Consider the following 20,215-nt stretch of genomic DNA (forward strand, 5'->3'; position numbering starts at 1 on the left):
ACTGTGTAACATTATTTTTTTAGACTATTTAGTTGAATCTATTCTTTCCACCCACATAGTATTTCGTGGGCAAAGCTACCAGGAATAATTAGCAAGGTGTTCTTTTCTTCAAATGTTTCACTTTCTTTTCTCCAACTGTGTCTTGTTGGATTGTGGCCAACAGTTTTTGTTTCATCGATCAAAAGGACCTTGTTCCCAAACATTTCAGACTAATTCAGACATACTTTAGACAATGATTTTTGCAATGCAATTGAGTAAAGATTTTATTCTGACAATTTTTACATGCAGATTATTATTGTATAAGCAATGCTGTGCTGCAAACTGATGGACAACTACTCCAGTGTCAGCTAAAATTTTCAGGAGGTAATTTGCAAATCTATGGGTTGTTTTTTGCAGATCTGGCCCATTGTCTGGGTAGTTTTTGCACAGATCTTTTTCATGGTCTTCTGAATCTTGCCAAGTTCCATGTAACTTCCATTTCTTAGCAGTGTTTCTCACAGTTGAAATAGCTATCTGAAACCTTTTACAGATGTTTAAAATATCCTTTATATCCAATATATGCTTTGTAAGAAATAGTTACTTCATTTTTAATTGCTCAGAGAACTGATTAGAGGAGCCTATGGGCATTTAAAGTACACAAAACAGCAATCACAAGCTATGGGATTAGAAGAATCAGAGTATTTTCTAGCCTTTGAAACTGTCTTCACTTGGCTAATTGTAGGTCTAATAAATCACTCACCTTTTGGGATATTATTAATAACTTTACACTACTGAATCGAATCTGAAGGGTGTCCAAAGTACTGCACTTGCCGTGTTCACTATTTTCTTATTGTGAATCTATAAATATGTATATATAAATAGCAAGTATACATTCAATTTTTTTTTATTATGTAGACAGTATGTCAGCTTCTGTTCACTTACAGATTCATGAATCACATAGATTGAACCAGAGGACTAAACTTTTGCATGCAAAAGACTGGGATTTTAACACCTAGAATTCCTTACCAGGCTGATCATCTACAATTTTTATATTAGAAAAGGGGGCTGTGTTCTTTTCAGGCATGTTATTTGAATAGGGCTAACATTTTCAGCCAGTTAACACATATATATATATACTTTCTATATAATTATTTTTTTACTTACTTGATGAGCTCTGACCGCTATTAAGACTATAGAGGCTGTCCATGGAATCACTAGCCTTTATACAAGCTGTGGTTGGTTCTCTTCCAGGGTCACTTTCTCTATTAGAAGTAGAAAAGTTTTTTCCTTCTTCATTCTTGAGAACAAAAGAAAGAGAGAGAATAACTTCAACAGAAGAAAATGTATTTCATGCAATCATTTATCAACAATGTTCTTATTAAGAGCATGACCTTATGGGCTCTGGAAGGTAATCCATGAACTATATATTTTTCAGATCTTATTTTCTGAGAGATAGGAAGTTTTGTCCTAAGAAGAGTTGACTTCACAAGCTTCCTCTGTTAAGTCAATACGTTTCCAGAATGGTGGCACTGTAGAACTCAAAACAGCATTCTGAGAGTATATCCAGAGAATAAATTTGCACCCTCCAATCCTCTGACGTGGGGATTGCTCAGCAAGACTCCAGCAAAGCATTGGATTTGGCAGAACATCTACTTCAAAAAGTCTCTTTTCAGATCCCTTAGGATTGCTGTATAATCACCGGTGCTTTCAGCAGAGCATGTACAGAAGAGCAATATTAGAATTTCCCATCACTTGGAACATTGATTGATTTCTTAAAGTTATGTGTGGACAGAATGAAGTATTTAAATAGAACAAAGATATATATGGAAGCTGTAAAAATCAGAACTGCCACAATAGAACCACATTTTCTTTTTAAATCAAACCTTGAGTTGTTATTTCCATCAAATTAAAAAAAAATCATACCAACTTGAACCTTAACAAGCAGTTTACTATGGAAAAGTAGAATCATATGCAAATAAAAAAGTAGTTTTATTAAGCAGAGTTCTAACTGCAACTTCTTTACTCATTGCTCTTCATTATACAACATCCCCTTTTTACTTAAGGCACTTTTATTAATGAATGGCTTTCAGACAAGGAAGCATTGTAACAGCAAGACTTATTTTGCATGGTCATTATGTACCATTGGACAAATAATTGTGCAACTATAGTTTCACAAGAAAAAGGGAACCAGAAGAAACAACTTCATGCTAGCTGTGCATCTTATTTGTAGCATAGCACACATACCAATGAAGAGGCAACGTATTATTTAGAATATTACATCTAACTCACAAATTACATAGTTGGTGAGTGGCTTCACTAGTGGATTTGCATTTCTCTGTTTTATCTTCGGAGAAAAGAATGCCTTGGGAAGAAGTTACAGTTTGCAAATACACAAAAATAAAATTTTGGCTATACCTCAAGCATGGGAGAACCAAAAACATTATCCCATGGAAAATCAGGACCTGAATGTTTTGGCTGCATGGCTGTGGTGTGAGAGTATCTAGGGAATATAAATACAGGAAAATCTTCATGCCTGTGAGATCTAGGATTTAGCCAGTAGTTGATCCACATATAGGTTTTTTTTTGCTATAACACAATTACTTTGCTTTTTAAAATTTGGTTCAGTTGAAGGGATTTATTAAAGGATTAATCTTAGCTGATGGCATACCCAGTACTTAGCAGCAAAGAACTTATAACTCAGGCACCTTATACTAGGCCTTATTTTTTTTTTTCGTTTACCCATATACTTAGATATGGAAAACTGCAGGTATGTAAGCAAGCTACAATAAAATAATGGCTTGGTATAGTTAAAATAACATGTGTGATCTGATCTTGTTGCTTTGTCTTTTTAGTGTATCTTTCTGAGCGGATGGTGTAGCTGGAATTGTAAATGTATGTAAATTGCATAATTAGAGTCATGGTTGCTATAGGTGGCCTAAATACTCATTTTACAGAAACAAACAAACAAACAAAAAAGTTTACCATTTCCTCTGAAAGTGCCTTGCTGTACTTTTTACCCATCTTTTTCTTCATAGTCATGGAAATGGCCCGCATCTTTTTTCCAATGCTTCCTCCGTTATTGGTTTTGTTTTGCCTCATTTCTGTGCCATCACATGTCCCATCTACTTCATCTAGCTGTTTAAAAAGAAGGCAAGAAAGAAAAGCTTGTAAAGAAAATATAAGGAACTAGTTGTATAGAGTGTATTGAGGCAGTTCACTCATACAGTATGTGTCATAAGGATTCACATGACTAGCTATTGTTTTCCAGTGCAAATTATAAGCTTTGTTCAGGCAATATGTTTGCTTGTAGATTCCAGGAACCATACCTCTCCTCTCTAAATTATGCTGTGACACAGCCAACTGTCCATAAATAATTGCAGTTGTCTGCAGTGGGAGTCGTTGTATATACCACACAGGTTTTCACAGGAACCAGAATCCTGTAATATCAAGCTTTCCATTGCAGCCAATTACATTGTATTTGTGAATGACTTGTTTCTTCAGTGATGTCATAATGGGAATCATATGCTGAATTCTATATGTCAACATATCACCTGAAATAGAGCTCCAGTTCTCTCATAGCAAGAAGATCATGCAAGAGTTCCATCAGTAAGGATCTACAATTCACTAAAGAATAAATCTTTTGCTCTAGTGAGAGAAGAATGTAAAAAATATTCCCCTTTCTGATTTGCCAAAAGGAATATAAACATGTCCGTAATGCCAGACTAACCCCAGAACCTACAGGAGACATATATGCAAGGCATTTGATAGAAGTGATTTGGCACCACACCAATTCCCCTTTTCACTTATTTAGGGGCCTTGACCTTATTTTAATAACAAAAGATCTTGACTTCTCCTCCTGAAAAAGGAACAAAATTTAGCAGGCTAGCAAAATGAACCAAAATTTGTTGGTTCAGTTAAGATTCTTAGTTCATGTATGACTGTAGCATTTTAAGATCCCCAAAACATAGCAGGCACTAATATAATTAACAATAATATCACAGGTCCTCTGATCTTTATGCACTCTACCCCTAACAATTTGTCAGGCAGAGTGATAATCACAAACACTCCTGTTTGTGCAGAGCGCAGCAAAAACTCCAGGAAGATATTAGCCATGACAGCAAACACAATGCAATGTCCATTTCTTGTTTCCCAAAGAAATCCAGTCAGAAAATATATACTAACTGGTGTTTATTGATAAAAATGCAAAATTCCATAAAATGCAAATATCATACAAAATATAAAGAAAAACACATCCTCCCATTTAATGTAGCATCCAAGACTTATTAGCAACACAAGCTTAACAAAATCTCTAGCTACAAACTCTTAGAGAAGAGGTACGCTACTTGGTACTTTGTTACAACTACGTAGCCCATAAAACCTACATAGTGGCTAACACTAAAACAACTATCAACTACTCAGAGAGGCTGAACATTTTCCTCCCCTTGTATTATAGCTCTATGCCACCCCCACTGGGTAACTAGCATACACACGCCAATAGGTGGCAGTACGTAGCACAATACACAACACACAATAACAGGTGTTTTTCACATGATCTCTGTAGTCAAAATATTATTTGTTATTGTTGTAAAGATAACGGGATGAATCCTTTCCCATGAGAAAGAAAATCCTGACACAATTTGCATTTTGAGTATGGATGCTGGGGTGGGGGAGGGGCATCTTTTTTCTACAACCCAAACTGGGAGAAAACTATTTTCTTTTCCTGTTTTTATAAGTCATGGACTTTCCTCAAATTGATCAAAGTTTATTGTTTTGCAAAATGTGTCTTGCATTGCATGTAGAAAAGTCATAGGGATGTCATGTAAAAGAACGAGACTGTACAATATACAAACCTCAGATGAATCATTTGGTTTTGATGTTGAGTGATGTCTGCGATGATCAAAATTCCCAAAGCTGCTTGACCGCTATAAAAAGGAAATGAATACTTAATAGATACTGGAGATACTCTTGTTATCTTTAAAATTGATTCACTATAAGGTGGAGAAATTGGTACAGGTTATAACAGGTACTGTTATTGATATATTTTCCTGTATTATTATTTGGCATATATTCAGGGATTATCAGCAAAAAAATATCTTAGATAAAGCAATCAATTATGTTTGCAGGAACAGAAATATCAGTTGTAAGTACGCCAATACTGGGTGCAAATAGCTGAGCAGGTAATTTCAATTATATTCACCAAATGAACTAGCATACAGTGTTGTACATTCACCTTATTGCCAAGCATCCTTATAATTTTTAGGAAATAAACATAATCAAAATAATCATGATTTTAAAGTAAAAATTGTATGTTCAATGCCTCTATTATTATAAATCACAGCATATTTTTTAATTTATCAAGAATTTCTTTGTCATACTTTCATGTCTTCCATGTTGATTATGAAAGTGTTTTATGCCAGGGTCTTAGAGAGAATGTTGGCATTTCAGTCTTTGTGTAGCAGTAGTACTGATCTAAAGAATGATAGTTATACAATTGGCATTAACTCTGCATTTTACAAAGTAGCTTTCTTGCAGAAATTTCACTTTAGAAGGTGTTGCAGCCTACTCATAAATTACACATTTACTATCTTTGTTAAGTGCAATTTCTTTTACATTCCTGAAAACTAAAAAAAAAAAAAATTGGAAGAATGAGAATTGATAAGCAGCATAAAATTATCATTTAGTAAACTTGCTCAGAATCATATATAGACCTCCAATTGTTAGCTTCAGCTCTGGTGTGGATCTTTATTTTAATTTATAGACCACATACATCTCTAATGTTCAGGAAGCCTAAAAATAATTTCACAAATGGGGATGCATTTCCTGTATGGTCTTTGTACATCTAGCTAAAGTAGGGGGAAGTTTCTTCAAAACAAGTTTGCTTTGAATTTGCCATGCTATTACTTATCATGACTACACACATACACACATAAATAATTTGTCTAAAGAGCATTATTTTTAATTCAAATACTACAAAAGCAGATTGTCTAAAGTCACTTAATTCTTTCACAATGACTAAATGTCAAACTAAGATCTCTCACTAAATTGCTGTTCACTCAAAAGACAAATACTGAATTCAATAGCCCCACATGAGAAACTACAGGCCTTCACCTTTGGAATTACAATTCCAAACATCAAGAAGACTATATATAATTACAAATTATATCTCTGACATGCAATATAAAATGATACAATGTATACCATATGTAGACAAAGATTCATATTAAGTCCTAGACTGCAGTTTGAAGTACGCTCATGTAAAAATAAATTCAGTTAGATTTCCTGTCAAGCATATATATTTAGTATTCAGGAGGGTTGTTGTTGTTTTTTAATTTACATTTACTTTATACATTTACTGAAGGCCAAACTAATCATGAATCTGATGAGGTAGCAACCAACAGTTTCTAGGCTGGAGAGAATTTTACAGAAAGGCCACCAAGTGAACAGCCAAGTGTCTGTTAACTCATAACGTTGGGAGGAAAAGGCATAGAATTTAAAGTCTGGAGCATATACCTATTTGAAGGCTTTAACTTCTTTTCATTGCAGAAGGCAAACCATTTCTCTCTCTATGGCTTTATTCTTGTCTGCAGTAGAATCTAATTTAGCCATACTGTGTGTGAGAATCTTTGGCCAAGTAAACCAGTTGCTAAGTAAGGAATTAAGTAGGTAAGTAAGGGATTTACTAAGTAATTAACTAAGCACATCAACTAAGTAAGGGATTAAGCTCTGGGGGCCTGCAATTTACTGGTATGAAGGTTGACCCAATGATGTTAAGAGTGTGCAAGTACTTAACAAGGAATCTTAAATGAAAGGCATGATTGTGATTGGTGTCATGTATCCTTTCCCCCAGATTGTGGCCTCAAAGAACATTTCTAATCCTGCAATCTCTTTGCAAAAGCTGTTTCTATTTTCATAAGTTCCACTGATGCTTTCCCCTTCCTTGTGCACTAAGGCCTCAGTTCTAATGAATCCCTCATGAATGCTACTGAAAGAAGAAGAAACAGGTATATCAATGCTTACACATATTTAATGCTATATCCTTGATGGAACTATTCCAGCAAAGCATTGATTGGCTAACCTCTATTTCTTTCTACATTTAAAAAAAAATGGGTACAGATGAAACTCTTGGACTAAACAGTCAACATTTTATTTCAACATTTCCTATATTGACGTAATGACCAATGTTTTGACATCTGATAAAGAATAGCTCAGCAGAGTGCTATAGACACAGCCCCCAGAAATACAGGTCTATCAAGCTGGTTTAACTCCTTTTGCTGAACTTGTCATTCCTGCTGACCATGCTTCAAGGTATTATGGGAGACTAGAAGGCAGGAAAGGTCTAAGGAAGTCAGCAATTACCTACCATCCTAGTTAATTAGGTAAGGAGCAAGTTCATGCCATGATAGAGCATTTTTTGTATAGTCAGGATGCCTGCCGTGAACTGCTATTTTTTTGAAATGCCAGTGTAATAGTGAGACACCAAGGAGCAAATGGGAAATAATGCTTCTTGCTGCTGTTCTCATACTCAACTGCAGCTTGGGGAAATCAGTTATCCCTTCAGAGTCTCATATGCTTTCTAAACAGAGGCCTTGGGCCATTGTGTTATGTTTCTTAGCTTACTGTTGCTCTGCACTTATTAAACATTAATAAGGATTGCAGGATGGTTTCTACCATTGTAGATAATGGGTTTGTTGCACAGAAGAGCATTAAGCAGGCTTACTTCAGCATTCTCAGCCCTAATTTTTTTCACTCCCCATTAAGTAATCAATACAGCTGCCATTTTTAAAAATGCATTTGAATCCCCTGTTAACAGTAAAGAAAAATGCATGGAAGAGTGGGGGCCCCATAAAGTATGTGTCTGTGTATATGTGTGCCTATGAAACATTACTTTTGCTTGCTTCTACATTGCACATGACCCACCACGCTAGCTTAAGCAAATTTCAACTTCTGGAAGATAGCATAGCAACATGCAAGCTTGCTTGCTTGCTTTCCAATGTTAGCAAAGTTTTTAAAGCAAGTGCAGTCCCTTGGAAAAAGAATGGCCCTTTGCTTTTGACACTGGTATTCAAAATCCTATAAGATTAAGTGATTCCTTTTGGCAGAATGGCTACATTAAGCAAATTAACCTCCCCAAACATAAACGTGCTTCAGGAGGGACGTGGCTTGTTTGCACCCATTAAGAGCAAAACTTAGAAACCCAAAATGTTCTTTCCAAGCTCTCAGATCTTTTTGATTAGAAGATGCACTGGAAAATGCAAGAGTTAGTCACTGATCTCTTCAGCAGCATGTGTAAAAGTAGCTATTTTTTGCAATATATTATTTAGTTGCATTTCTTCCTTTTTTTTTTCCTTTGAATTTGTGGTTCAATGCATAGAGATCACTTTTCCTACTGGCCAGCTGATCAGACAGGAAGCTGGCTACAATTAATAGCAAGGAATCAAACAAACTGGTTCCCTTCAGAGCCAACTGATTACCTGGATGTCTGGGATGAGGCTGCTCACTTCCTCCAGAAGTGAATCTCTGGGATGGATATATGAGAGAAAAAGAATAATGTGTAAGTGTGTGTTTGTATACATGTGTGTAAGAGATGTACTTTTGTGTGAATGAGTACATGGACATTTGCTATCCTGACTCCGAACCTAAAAAGCATGCATATCTGTGTCAGCTGTTATGTGTGAATTAGCTAATGCATTAGTGCAGCTGTGCAGTTTGTACTATGGATTATTGTTGTTGTTGTTGTTGTTGTTATTATTATTATTATTATTATTATTATTAATTAAAGCCAATTCTGAGGCCGGCTGACCCTTGATGACTCTGAGTGGCTTACATATAAAAGAGAAACAAAACATACAAAAAGAGAACATGGCAGACCAGAAGAACAAACCCCCAGTCTTAAACCAGACAAAATTAAGCTAAACTAAAATGGGTTCCACAATCACCCTGTCCCAAGGCTCGGGAGAACAACCAAGTTTTTAGTAAATTCTGAAATAATAGTAGGAGCTACATGAATCTTTGGGCAGATACCATTCCACAGAGCAGGCACTGCAACAGAGTAGGCATGTATCTCGGGTCTCATATGATGAGACTGTTTGATGGACAGGACCCAGTATGCATCCAACCTACACCCAGAGTGCATCTACAGGAAGAAACAATTTGATTGGATTGATCATAAACAACACAGAAGTGATGAAATAAGCTATACAAGAGGGATTTTTTATTATTATTATTTATAATTAAATGTATATGCTGCCCATCTCCCCCAGAGGGTGATTCTGGGCAGCCTGGTTACTCTGGGCAGATTTATATTGTACCCTCCCCTTCTGACACACCCACATATACAGAGATCCAGTTTTGAGTGTGAACTTCACGGCTTCCCAAATTTACTGTGAATTAATAAGTATTTACTAGATTGAGTTTTTGGTAAATATTTATTGTAGAAAAGATTGGCTGCCAAGTAGCCCATGAACTTTTTGTGCCCCAAAGCAAAAAATAAAGAAATTTTGTACTTACCTTTGAAAAGGGTGATATTCATCCACAGGTTTTATATTTTGGGTTTTATATGTACCAATTTTAATTTAACAACGTAAACAAATAAATATGACCATCAAGTAGTCCTCACTTACTGACTGCAATTGGGACCAACAACTCCATTGCTAAGTGACATGGTCATAAAGTGAAACATCACTTGACCACGCCCACCCATGATGTCAGTTCTGGCTGTGGTTATAAAGTGAATCACTATGGTCATTAAGTGTGATATCATGTGACCACAACTTGCAACTTTCTGCTGGCTTCCCCATTGACTTTGCTTGTTGGAAACCAGCTGTGAAGGTCGCAAATGGCTATCATGTGACCATGCAACTGTTGTAAATGCATGCTGGTTACCAAGTGTCCGAATTGTGATCACATGACCATGGGGATGCTGTGATGGCCACAAGTTCAAGGACCAGTTGTAAGTCTCCTTTTTCAGTGCCATTGTAACATCACATGGTTGCTAAACGAGCAGTCGATAAACGAGGACTACCTGTAGTCATTTTTATCAGCATAATTGCTTCCTTGAAACTAAGATAATATCCTCAGACTTCAGTCTTTCCACATTTATTTATGATTTAATTTTATGGCCTATGAACCACTTTTGACTGCAAAATGCCTGACCTTCCTTTTGTGTACTTAAGACATGAAACAGTGCGGAATGTATATGCTTGACTGAAGATCAGTCATCTGAATAAGAAGTCAGAATACTTCTTAGGATCATTTTCGATATGGCAATGTATGCATCTGAGAATACAGAATACTAAATGGCAAAACATGGATACTAGATATATTTTGTATAACTGATTATATCATATTTCAGCCTTTCAAGACAGCTATTTTACAAATACTTTCTTCCAAAAGGAAGTGGGGGAAGAGGGAAGAAGTAATAAACATTTTTTTTCCACAAAAGGTCTGCCTATATTATTATTTTGTGAAAAAGTTAGGGATTGCAATGGATGTTTTGACTGATGATCATACAAGTATATGTTTTACAGCATGTCCTCTGCATAGTAGATAAGTTTGAGTGTATTATTGTATGAAAGATGGAAACATTTTCATTTTTCTTTAAGCTTTCTTTTCTAAAGTGAGTTCTGGGGAAAAAAGATTTCTGAAAGTTTTCAACAAAGTAAATTTGAGTGAAAAACATCTACATGACTCTTTCTTGTCAGTCTGTAGAAACTGCAAACATAATTTTGCTTTCTATTTCATTATGTTCCCAAATTACATTTCAGTTACCTGAAATCACTTTTACACCTCTCCATTTTACTGTACTGATGCTTTATTTTATGTTGCTTTTATTATATTTCATATAAAAGAAGTCCCTAATAATTTATTTAAGTATTTCTGATACTGGTTTCTTTTAGTGACAAGTTTATTTTGAGAAAACCATTATTATTTTATTTGTGGCATGAATATGGTCTTTCTTATGTGGCTAGTTCAGAAACTATATTTCCATTCAAACTTTCAAGAACAAGTCTATTTCCAGCTAATTCAAGATAGTACACTGTGTAGATATTCATACAGTATATTTAAAGCTTTTCCCTCCACTCTGCCTGATTTACAGCATGGTATGTATAGATTCTGCTTTCAATTGTTTTATGAAAAAGGCTACCACAAGGTATGGAGAACTGAAAGTATAAATGGCATACCTAAGGAATGCCATGTTTTGATCATGAGAGCTATAAAAATTATCTGGCAGGAAAGATATTATCAAATGTTATGCATGTCTAAACTTTATGTGGGCCAATTTGTTAAATGACTGTAGCAAAATAAATAGTGTTAACAGAAGAAACTGATCATCTGATCTGAATTCATTGAGTATTGTCTCCATTAAACTGATGATGAAACTTCTTGCTTGTTAATATTACATTATGAATCATGTCAGTTAATTTTATGTTTATGGGAATTTAAAGCAAATATGTTCTAGAAGATAACGTTTACATTAGATAAAGGTCCTAATCTGCCTCATCAATATCTTCACATTTTTAATACCTTGAAATAAGAAAAGTTTCAACTCTGACTTTTGTTTTACTCATCCATGCAACAATGCCCTTGACCGTAAGTGATGGGCAACAATTCACTAATTCTTAGGAAGATTTTTTTTTTTTTTTTTTTTGGTATGTGGATAGGGGAGAGGAATTTTACTACTTTTAAATTAATGTTTGATGCATCATTTTGGTTTACCTGATTAATGTGCACAGCAAACTCAGCCACAAGCATTGTAATGTTTCTGCAAGCTTCCCTAAAGCAAAGTTTAGCCATTAATTCAATGGCATATGTCAGCTCAGCAGAACAAGGTCACTTTTCTCCTTCAAGGGGAACCTTTTTAGAAATAATAAAACTGACAGAAAGATCTCTTTTGCATGCTTTATATCACCTGAGGTTGAATGCTGCCATGAATATAGCAGGGCTTATAAACAGCTCCAGCCAACAGCCCCCTATGTTGGTGGATGTTTTGGAATCTAGACATTTTGTTGTGTTCTTAAAGTCATTATAGTTTTATGTGAAGATGTGTTATACATAATCTTCTATAAACAAAAAATGAGTAAAGAAATAAATACACTTTTTTCTTAGGATATTTGGAAGAGGTTTATAAGCTAGTGAATAAAAATCATGATGTTGCAAATAGAGCAGGGGACTGTTAGAAAGAAAAGTGGAGGAAGGAACTTTGTGTGCACATGATTCCACAGAGTACAGACTAAATGCACTGCTGAGTGCAAATTGAGATTTGTTTTTCAAATATTGGATCAACCATGATTTTAATTCCTTCATATAGGAAGTGATTCCAAGGTTGATAAAAGAGGAATATTTTGTCTCTTTTTGTTACTTTATTGATCAAAGTGCTGAAAAGATGCACTACACTGAGGTTTATAAGAACTGGTGACAATTGCTTATTGATTGCTTATGTTGTTGTCCATAACTGCCTAGGTAGGGTGATCCTGATTCCAGTGTCTCCAGTATAATAGGAGTGAAATGTTAAATAAACCTAATTGACTAACCATATCTGTGAAAAAGCCACATGATATATGGCGTACCCTACCATATGAATATCCCAGTATGTAGATGAAGCAACCTCAGGACTGTAGCATGTAACTAATGATAACATTTATATTTTTTCCTCTGAAGTAATTTCCCATGGTCTAAAAACATAGATTTCTCAAGTTAGGTAAGACTTTATCCTAGCTCTTGGAAGCTAAACATAAGCACTCTGTTTTATTAATGTTTTATTTACACATTTTTTCTTCTTACTATCATACTTCTACACTAATATAATAATTTCATTATAAATAGTGCCTTATAAAGCTAAGTGATTTAATCTTCTGGTTCAAAAGGCCTGTTTAGTTTTATTGGGAAACCAGGAAATCAGATTTTTTTTTCCAAGTTAATTGTTCTATTGCATTATAAAATGCAAATAATACATTATAGAAAATAGATAATAACTGAGTACAGTGTTATTTATACCATAGAAACTAGAAATTGTTAATACTGTGATAATTTAAATAAATTACTATAAACCTTCAAAGATGAGAAAAAGTTTATATCAATGTTAAATATGATTTCTAAAATGTAATGAACATAAGGTTGTTTAACTTGCACAATTAAAGCTAAGTATAACATTGATAAACAGTTACAAAATGTATCAAATTACCAGATCCAGATGGGCTGATAGCTCAATATTACAAAAAACTTGAGGAGTAACTGTTAGAACCATTAACAAACACAATGAATGAAATTAAAGAAACAAAGGTCATACCATCAATATAGGAAGAGGCATATGTAACCCTCATTCATAAAGAAGGGAATGACCTGGAGAAACCACGGTCATACAGACCAATCTTCCTGCTGAATGTAGATTATTAAAAAAAAAAAAAATCTGATTGACAGGATATATGATTTAAAAACTTCACTTCTGTTTAAGTATTATAGTAATGTTACATGAATTTCAAAATTAATATATTTCGTATAGCTCAATGATGATATAAAAAACAGTATCCTAAGACTATTAAACTGCTACATAAAAAGGAGCTGAAGGAATAAACTAACAGAGCAATTGATACCTTAAATTAAGAACTTAGAGGAATGAATTCCTCTAATTCTACCTCATTTTTCACATGAGAATTAAAGACCTATTTTCATATACTGCTAGAAGATTAAATAAAGATATTAAATTAAGTTTCTTGTTTCCATTTTTATTCTTTATTTAATTTTATGGAACTCTAGGACAATTGAACCATTCTTCAACTGTTAATTACCTAAAGCAATCACAACCAAGAGGGAGCAGGACTAACTTTCCTCAGCCCAATTTCCAAGCAGTAGATATGAACTGCATCCAAAGATGAAGTGTATGAACTTAGATTTCTGTATTCTGTATTCTGCCTCAGAAATGAAGTTTTCCAGAGATGTCTGTGGATTGTAAGCTGTACTTATCAGCCTGTCCATGGATAATACATGAACACCAAGTGAATGGGGAGCATAGATATCATGATACCACCGTTGCCCTTTGATTCCTTTGAGACCCCTTTAATTATTCGTAGATTCCATGATCAAATACTGGTTTTTCTAAAAAAAATCAGTCCATGGTTAACCTTGGGGTGAATTTTATACATTTCTTCCCACTTATCTTCTGTATTTATGTGGATGAGGATAACTACCATGGATCAGCCTAAAGGCTAAGGTTTTGCTTAGTTTTGTTTTTTTACCATATTCCACCATTCCTTATTTATGGTAGTACATTCTTTTGCCCTTAAAACTAGATGAAAATGTAAGGAAAAGCTGCAGTGTTTCAAAAATAAAACAGTAGGAATGCTTGTTAGTTGTTCATACAAATCCCTATAGTTAGGATTTATAACAAGTCTTACAAATCTTACGTTTGGAAAGCAGGCGAGATGTAAATGTGAAAGCATGATAATAAAGAATTACGGATCGAAACTAGGAGTCTATTTTGTATCTTAAACATGAAATAGATAGGAATCTCTTCTAAGAATTAAAAAAAAAAATCTTCCAAGGTGATTGCTGTTATAGCACTGAAAACAGAAATACATTACAATCAATGCTAATTTTGCATTGTTAAATTTGCAGCAGTGATGGAATTAATCTTACAGTGAATTGTTATAGCAACTCTCAGTTTGGGAGAAAACTTTCATTGCAAAATAATCAAAGCAAATTCTACCAGATTATCATATATACAAGTCTATATGTAACAGCTTTAATATATAAAATTCTTGAATAGTTAATTTGTTTTTTTAAAAAAAACAGACGTGAATCATTGACATTGATAATTGAAATCCATTTGTCACCATTTTCTATATTTCTTTTTTTAAAAATGCAATATTTTATTTATTAACCATTTTTTAAAGAAAAAAAGACCAAATGAACAAGCGAAAGGATAAAAAAAATGAAAAAGGCAATATAGAAATGTAATATCGATTCAGTGGGTGAAGGTATTACCAAGATTATACAGTTAGTGCTTAGTCTATCACTGATGAGATATGAACCAAAGTACATTACATTACTTTACCAACATGAGTAAGGATTTGAATCTCTGAGCTAAGTGCCAAAATCTCCACTATTTATTTAATTTTTTTAAATAGAAAAACTACTAAAAACATTATAGATAAATATTAGTTTCTAACTTTCCCTTTGTTGTACTGCAACTGATATAGAAATGTATAAATATTTAATTTTCTTCTGAATTTCTGATCTCAGTTCTTTAGTTCTTACAAATCATTCTTTAAATTCTTATATTTTCCTTGCTCCACAGTATGCATGGAAGCCACTTTTGCTTAAATTTTGTTAAACTTCTGTTGTGAATATATGCTATTAATTTTGTGACTACTGCATATTCTCCAAATGTAAGTTTCTAGTTTAATATTATTGGTAATTTATCTCTTTTCTAATGTTGTGCTAAGGTTTATTCTTGCAGCCGTGAACATTTAACTTAGGAAACTGTATTTTTTTTTTTTATATATCCAGCAGTTTAATTCAGAGATTACTATAAGCAGTCTACAGCAATGGTAGAGACCAGTGGTGCAAACAATAGCCCCTCCACCAAGACTGTGAAAGAGGAATGGAGGAGCCACTGTGAGTCATATGATGCAAATGAGGCAACTCCCCCCACCCATTACTAGCTAAGCAAGTCACTTTGAAGAAAAAGGTCAGCTGTTGTGAAGACACAACATGGAGCCTTTTGACCAGGCTGACCCATTAAGATCTTTTACAAACATATGATGAACAGAGAGGAGCAAATACAGGCAGTACAGATGATGACCTCTATGGGAAGAGGCTGAGTGTAGGCTCTGGAACTAAACCTCCAGCACCACTTTCTCATAGAATCCAGGTCTTGTTATTCATAGTTTAATTAACTGCTGCTATATGCTGGAAGACCACCCGTCAAAATAACTACATAATATGGATATAACAAGCATGTCTGCAAAACATTAGAAATAACTATTAATTTCTTTTTTTAAAAGAAAAAATCACACTGTTCGTCATGGATTTAAATGAGTCTCTCCATATTTACAAGAGACTAGATTAAGAAACTGTTCCCTAAAGCTACTATCACAAAATGTAAACTTTTTCCATTATTTGAAGGGAGGTTTCTATGGTAGTTTGCTTCAAAATACACTTTCTTAATTACAGGTAGTCCTCAGGTTACACCAGCAATTGGGACCAGAATTGCTGTCACTAAGCAATGTGGTCATAAAGTGTGACATCACATGATCATGTTGCTAAATGCCAGTACAGCAGTCCTGATTGACGTTGTTAAGTGAGGACCATGTGGGTTATTAAGCGAGGACCTCACATGACTTGTCTTCAGTGACTTTTGATAATAGATTGTAGCCGAGATTAGTTCTCACCAGTTTAATTTACAGGTGTACAGGAAATAGAAAAACAAAACAAAACAAAATTGAAGAGGAAAAAAACCAGTAAAAAAAAATTATTGTGTAAAAGCCTGATGCATTTCAGATAAAATCCTATATCCAGGGCATTATATGAACTTGTTATAACATGTTGGATTGAAGCCAAAAATGAAATGTTGCTGGTATTTGGGATATTTTTCTTTCCCCTTTTTTCTTGGCTTTCAGTGTCTGCTCTCCTCTTTTTTGTTCTACAGGAAACAGACTTTTTATAACCATGCACATCACTTGTTTCCACAGGGTTATAGGTATTTCTCACACAAGTCTTCACAGCCAGATATTATCTGATTTAGATTATTTTACAGAAGTTGCAATGCTTTTTGGAAGATTGTATTAAAGATAATTCATGACAGACATTCTTTCCATCTTTATCACCGCGTAAATATACACAGTTCACAACTGGAAAAATATAACCAACACCTCACCATTCATTACAATTAGAATGAAATGCAAGTAAGGAAAACATTATAGTCTAATAATTTCTTAAAAATTATAAAAATATGATAAAACAATAGCTGTTTAATTTTACTTTTATCTTTTTAAAATTAACCTTCTGACATACTTTTGCAATATTAGAAAAAATAATTTAATCTTAGGGCATTTCTTCATCTCTAACTTTTCTACTTCCAACTCTCTACAGAGCAGTTGGTATGGTTCTTATGGTGGTAACTTTTATTTTATATTATCCTTCATAATACAAGGAATGATTTTGGGAAAATAAGATAAATTTGATTGATCCAACAGCCTAATTCAAGTCCATGACTTTTTCTAAGAACTACCAGTTTTTAGTGTACTGTATTCCTTTGTTCACAAGCACATATTCATTATATCATAACCACAATATGGAGTGATAAATTGCATTTGTATGTTAAAAATAAAATGTAGCTTTTTTTTAAACTGAGTTAGTTCATATAACTGGACATTTGTCTAATTCATGCACTTGAGTCAATTTAAGTGTCTAGTGCTATAACGTATGCCAGGTAGATGGACTCAGTTACAGTGGTGATGAGTGCACTATTGGAAGACCTGAAGGACCAAGTTAGGGATAGATCGTCACAAAGAAAATCTATCTATGTGGTCGCTAAGAGTCAATCATGACATGATGGCACATACGTTATCTTGCATGCAATGTTTAACATGCATCTCTGAATATTAAATATCTTAATTACATGAGGCTGCTGCTGCTCTTTGTAGGAGGTCAGATACATACTTTGAGTTTTCTAGAATTAGCTTTGTCCAACTAAGATCACTAGAAGAATCTGCTTTGCAGTGTTTTCCTTTATGCTTGAGGACAACTATGTAGATCTGTTCCAGTCTTCCAATTAGGTTAATGGGACAATCTCATCTGTCCTGAAACAACTATGGAGTTCTGAACTGACTGTAAGGCAACCTGTAAGCCAAAGAAGCACACTTTCTTTTGTTCTAAAAGTGTTCACATAAAGAACTATACCAAGCTACTGTATTTCTTGCATTTTTCTTTAAATACAGCTCTTGTTATATGAATTGCCCCCAATGAAGAGCCCCAACTTTTAACCAGCTTCCCACTTTTTTATGTCAGTTCTATCAGTTTTCCATTGCTACCACCACCTCTTCTCTCTTTCGCTGCCTGTTCCTTCACTTTTTAATATCTGCTATTCCCTTCATAGTTTTGCACTTTTTCTAAGGCTTAATAACTGTATTGCCAAGGGATGTATATTGGGAAGAAAGTAATCGTCTTTTTAAAAAATGTGTGGTGAAGGGAGCTACATATGCAGGTTGAAAAATTGAATTTTATATCTGAAGTGGGGAGAATTTTAAAAATGTCCAGCAGGGAAACAGGAGGGAATTAATTCTTCTCAATTAATTCTATTCTTTATTAATTTTACTGAAAAAGCCTATGGGAAAACTTTGTAATTAAACAGGATAGTAATTAACATGCCACACATAAGTTTTGAAACACAATTTTAAATGTCCTAAACTACTTTTGGGGGTGTAGCTGCTGACCTACTGCTCAAAGGCACATGTGGCCTTGGCCCAACAAATCAAGCTGCATGTTCCTATTCTGTATGGTCCCCAAGGCTTTTCAAGCTGTTTACATGCTGTCAGTTCATCTGGTGGTAACTGGGATCAAATATTTTCAGTAGTTATCGGTAAGCTCTGCAAGGTACTTTCTTTGTAAATATGGGAACTAACAATGCTCCTGCCCTTATAAGCCTACCATTTTACTTAATTTTTTTTTTTAAGTGTGTGATCATTGGAATTATTTTGATCATTTTATTTAATTATATTATTTGTATGTATTGTTCTCCCTTAAACTTGTAGCCTGTAATCCATACACATTAAAATAAATAATAAAATACACCTCTACCATGCATTAAGGTACAGAGGAGAGCTAAAATTAGTATTGTACTGTGCAATAAGAATATACAAGAAGCAGGCATTAGGCTCAAAAGCCGATACTGAGAGATTATTAACAGTTTGATAGGCCAAGAACTAAATGTATGAAGAAGAAATCTGCCTACTGGCTGAACTCAATGGAGTTCTCTAGACTAGCCCCTCTTATCATATGTACTCCTGGTATTCGCAGAATATAGATGTCTCTGCCTTCAACTGATGTTAAGGAAGATGGTCTTTCAAATGTCATTAAATAATACAAATTCCTCTTTGGCCTTTTAAATACTGAATGTTTCACATAGCTGTTTCACAACCCTCCCCAATGCTTGCTTGCTCTAATATGCATATGCTTATGTATTATATTTATTTAAGTTGTGATATAAAAAGTCAGCCTGTGAAATCACTTTCACAATCTAAAGCTTCAGTCTGCCATTTTGTGTACATTAGATAAAGACACAAAAATAAAGCACTAAGTTATGCATAGTTAACTAGAAGTACATCTTCACTGAACAAAGAGAGACTTTTTCTGAGAAAACATCCAAAGGATTAGATAGGAAAGAAAGAAAAGTTAAAAACAAATAGCCATTGGAAAGAAGCCAAGAGAGAAACAGGAAAAGTAAAAAGTTATTATAAGTATATATTCCAATATCTAAAAAACACAATCATTGTTTGATTAATATTGAAATTGCTAAGTGTACCAAAACTGTTATAGTGCTAAAGGCTGACTAGCTGGGAAGACTCACAAGGAAGTAAATTGTGAAATTCTCCCACTCTTTTTATGACTATAGACATGTACTTAAATATTTCCCAACTATATGGTTTGTTTGCTAATAATATTGCTAGGAGAAGCAAAATTGCAAAATGCAGTTTGACAACTAGATGGTTGTAATTGTCAGCTAAATGTAATGGTTGTAATTTTCCACTCAAACACTTCAAAGAACAATCAGTATCCCATTTATCTGAGTATTTATATGTATAGTAAGCAAAATCAGCACAAAATGATCTGAAACTAATAATATAAGGAAGACCACTTTTACTTAATTTTGGTTTGCTAGCGTAGCATCAAAATTATTTTGTATGAAAAGTTCTCAAATATTTCTATAACACAAATAATAAACATATATCAGGGGGATAAAATCTTTCTTTCCATTCATTTGGATGTTAAATAAACTGTAACATTTTGTAGAGAAAATGGGGAAGAGAAAGGCTAGATAGCCAATCTTATGGTTTACTAAAGTAATATGTGCCTTGTGGTGGCCATGGAATATTCACATGTTAATTCAAAATCTGGTCATGTGCTTATAGTGAATGGAGTTCTACCACAGATTATAATTTCTTCCAGTGTGATAATGCTCTGCACAGATCAAATGTCTGAATAATGTTGTGGCATGCTTGTATGCCAGCTTACAATAATA

General features: G+C 34.1%; 1 protein-coding gene across 1 annotated transcript in view; it reads right to left on the reverse strand.

Annotated features, from left to right (window-relative positions):
* The window catches only part of SAMSN1 (SAM domain, SH3 domain and nuclear localization signals 1), an 86,440-nt gene that overhangs the window by 16,476 nt on the left and 49,749 nt on the right, over positions 1–20,215 (reverse strand). Inside the window, exons 9-11 of the mRNA XM_088144447.1 lie at positions 4,826–4,901; positions 2,962–3,110; positions 1,144–1,276 (exon numbers count right to left, since the gene is read on the reverse strand). Of these exons, the coding sequence (XP_088000573.1) occupies positions 1,144–1,276; positions 2,962–3,110; positions 4,826–4,901 (358 nt within the window). The remainder of the gene's footprint in view (positions 1–1,143; positions 1,277–2,961; positions 3,111–4,825; positions 4,902–20,215) is intronic.

This window comes from Python bivittatus, unplaced genomic scaffold (genome assembly GCF_059951505.1).
Source record: "Python bivittatus isolate LINGU-HERP-01145 unplaced genomic scaffold, Pbiv_v1 ctg000350_np1212, whole genome shotgun sequence".
Lineage (NCBI taxonomy): Eukaryota > Metazoa > Chordata > Lepidosauria > Squamata > Pythonidae > Python > Python bivittatus.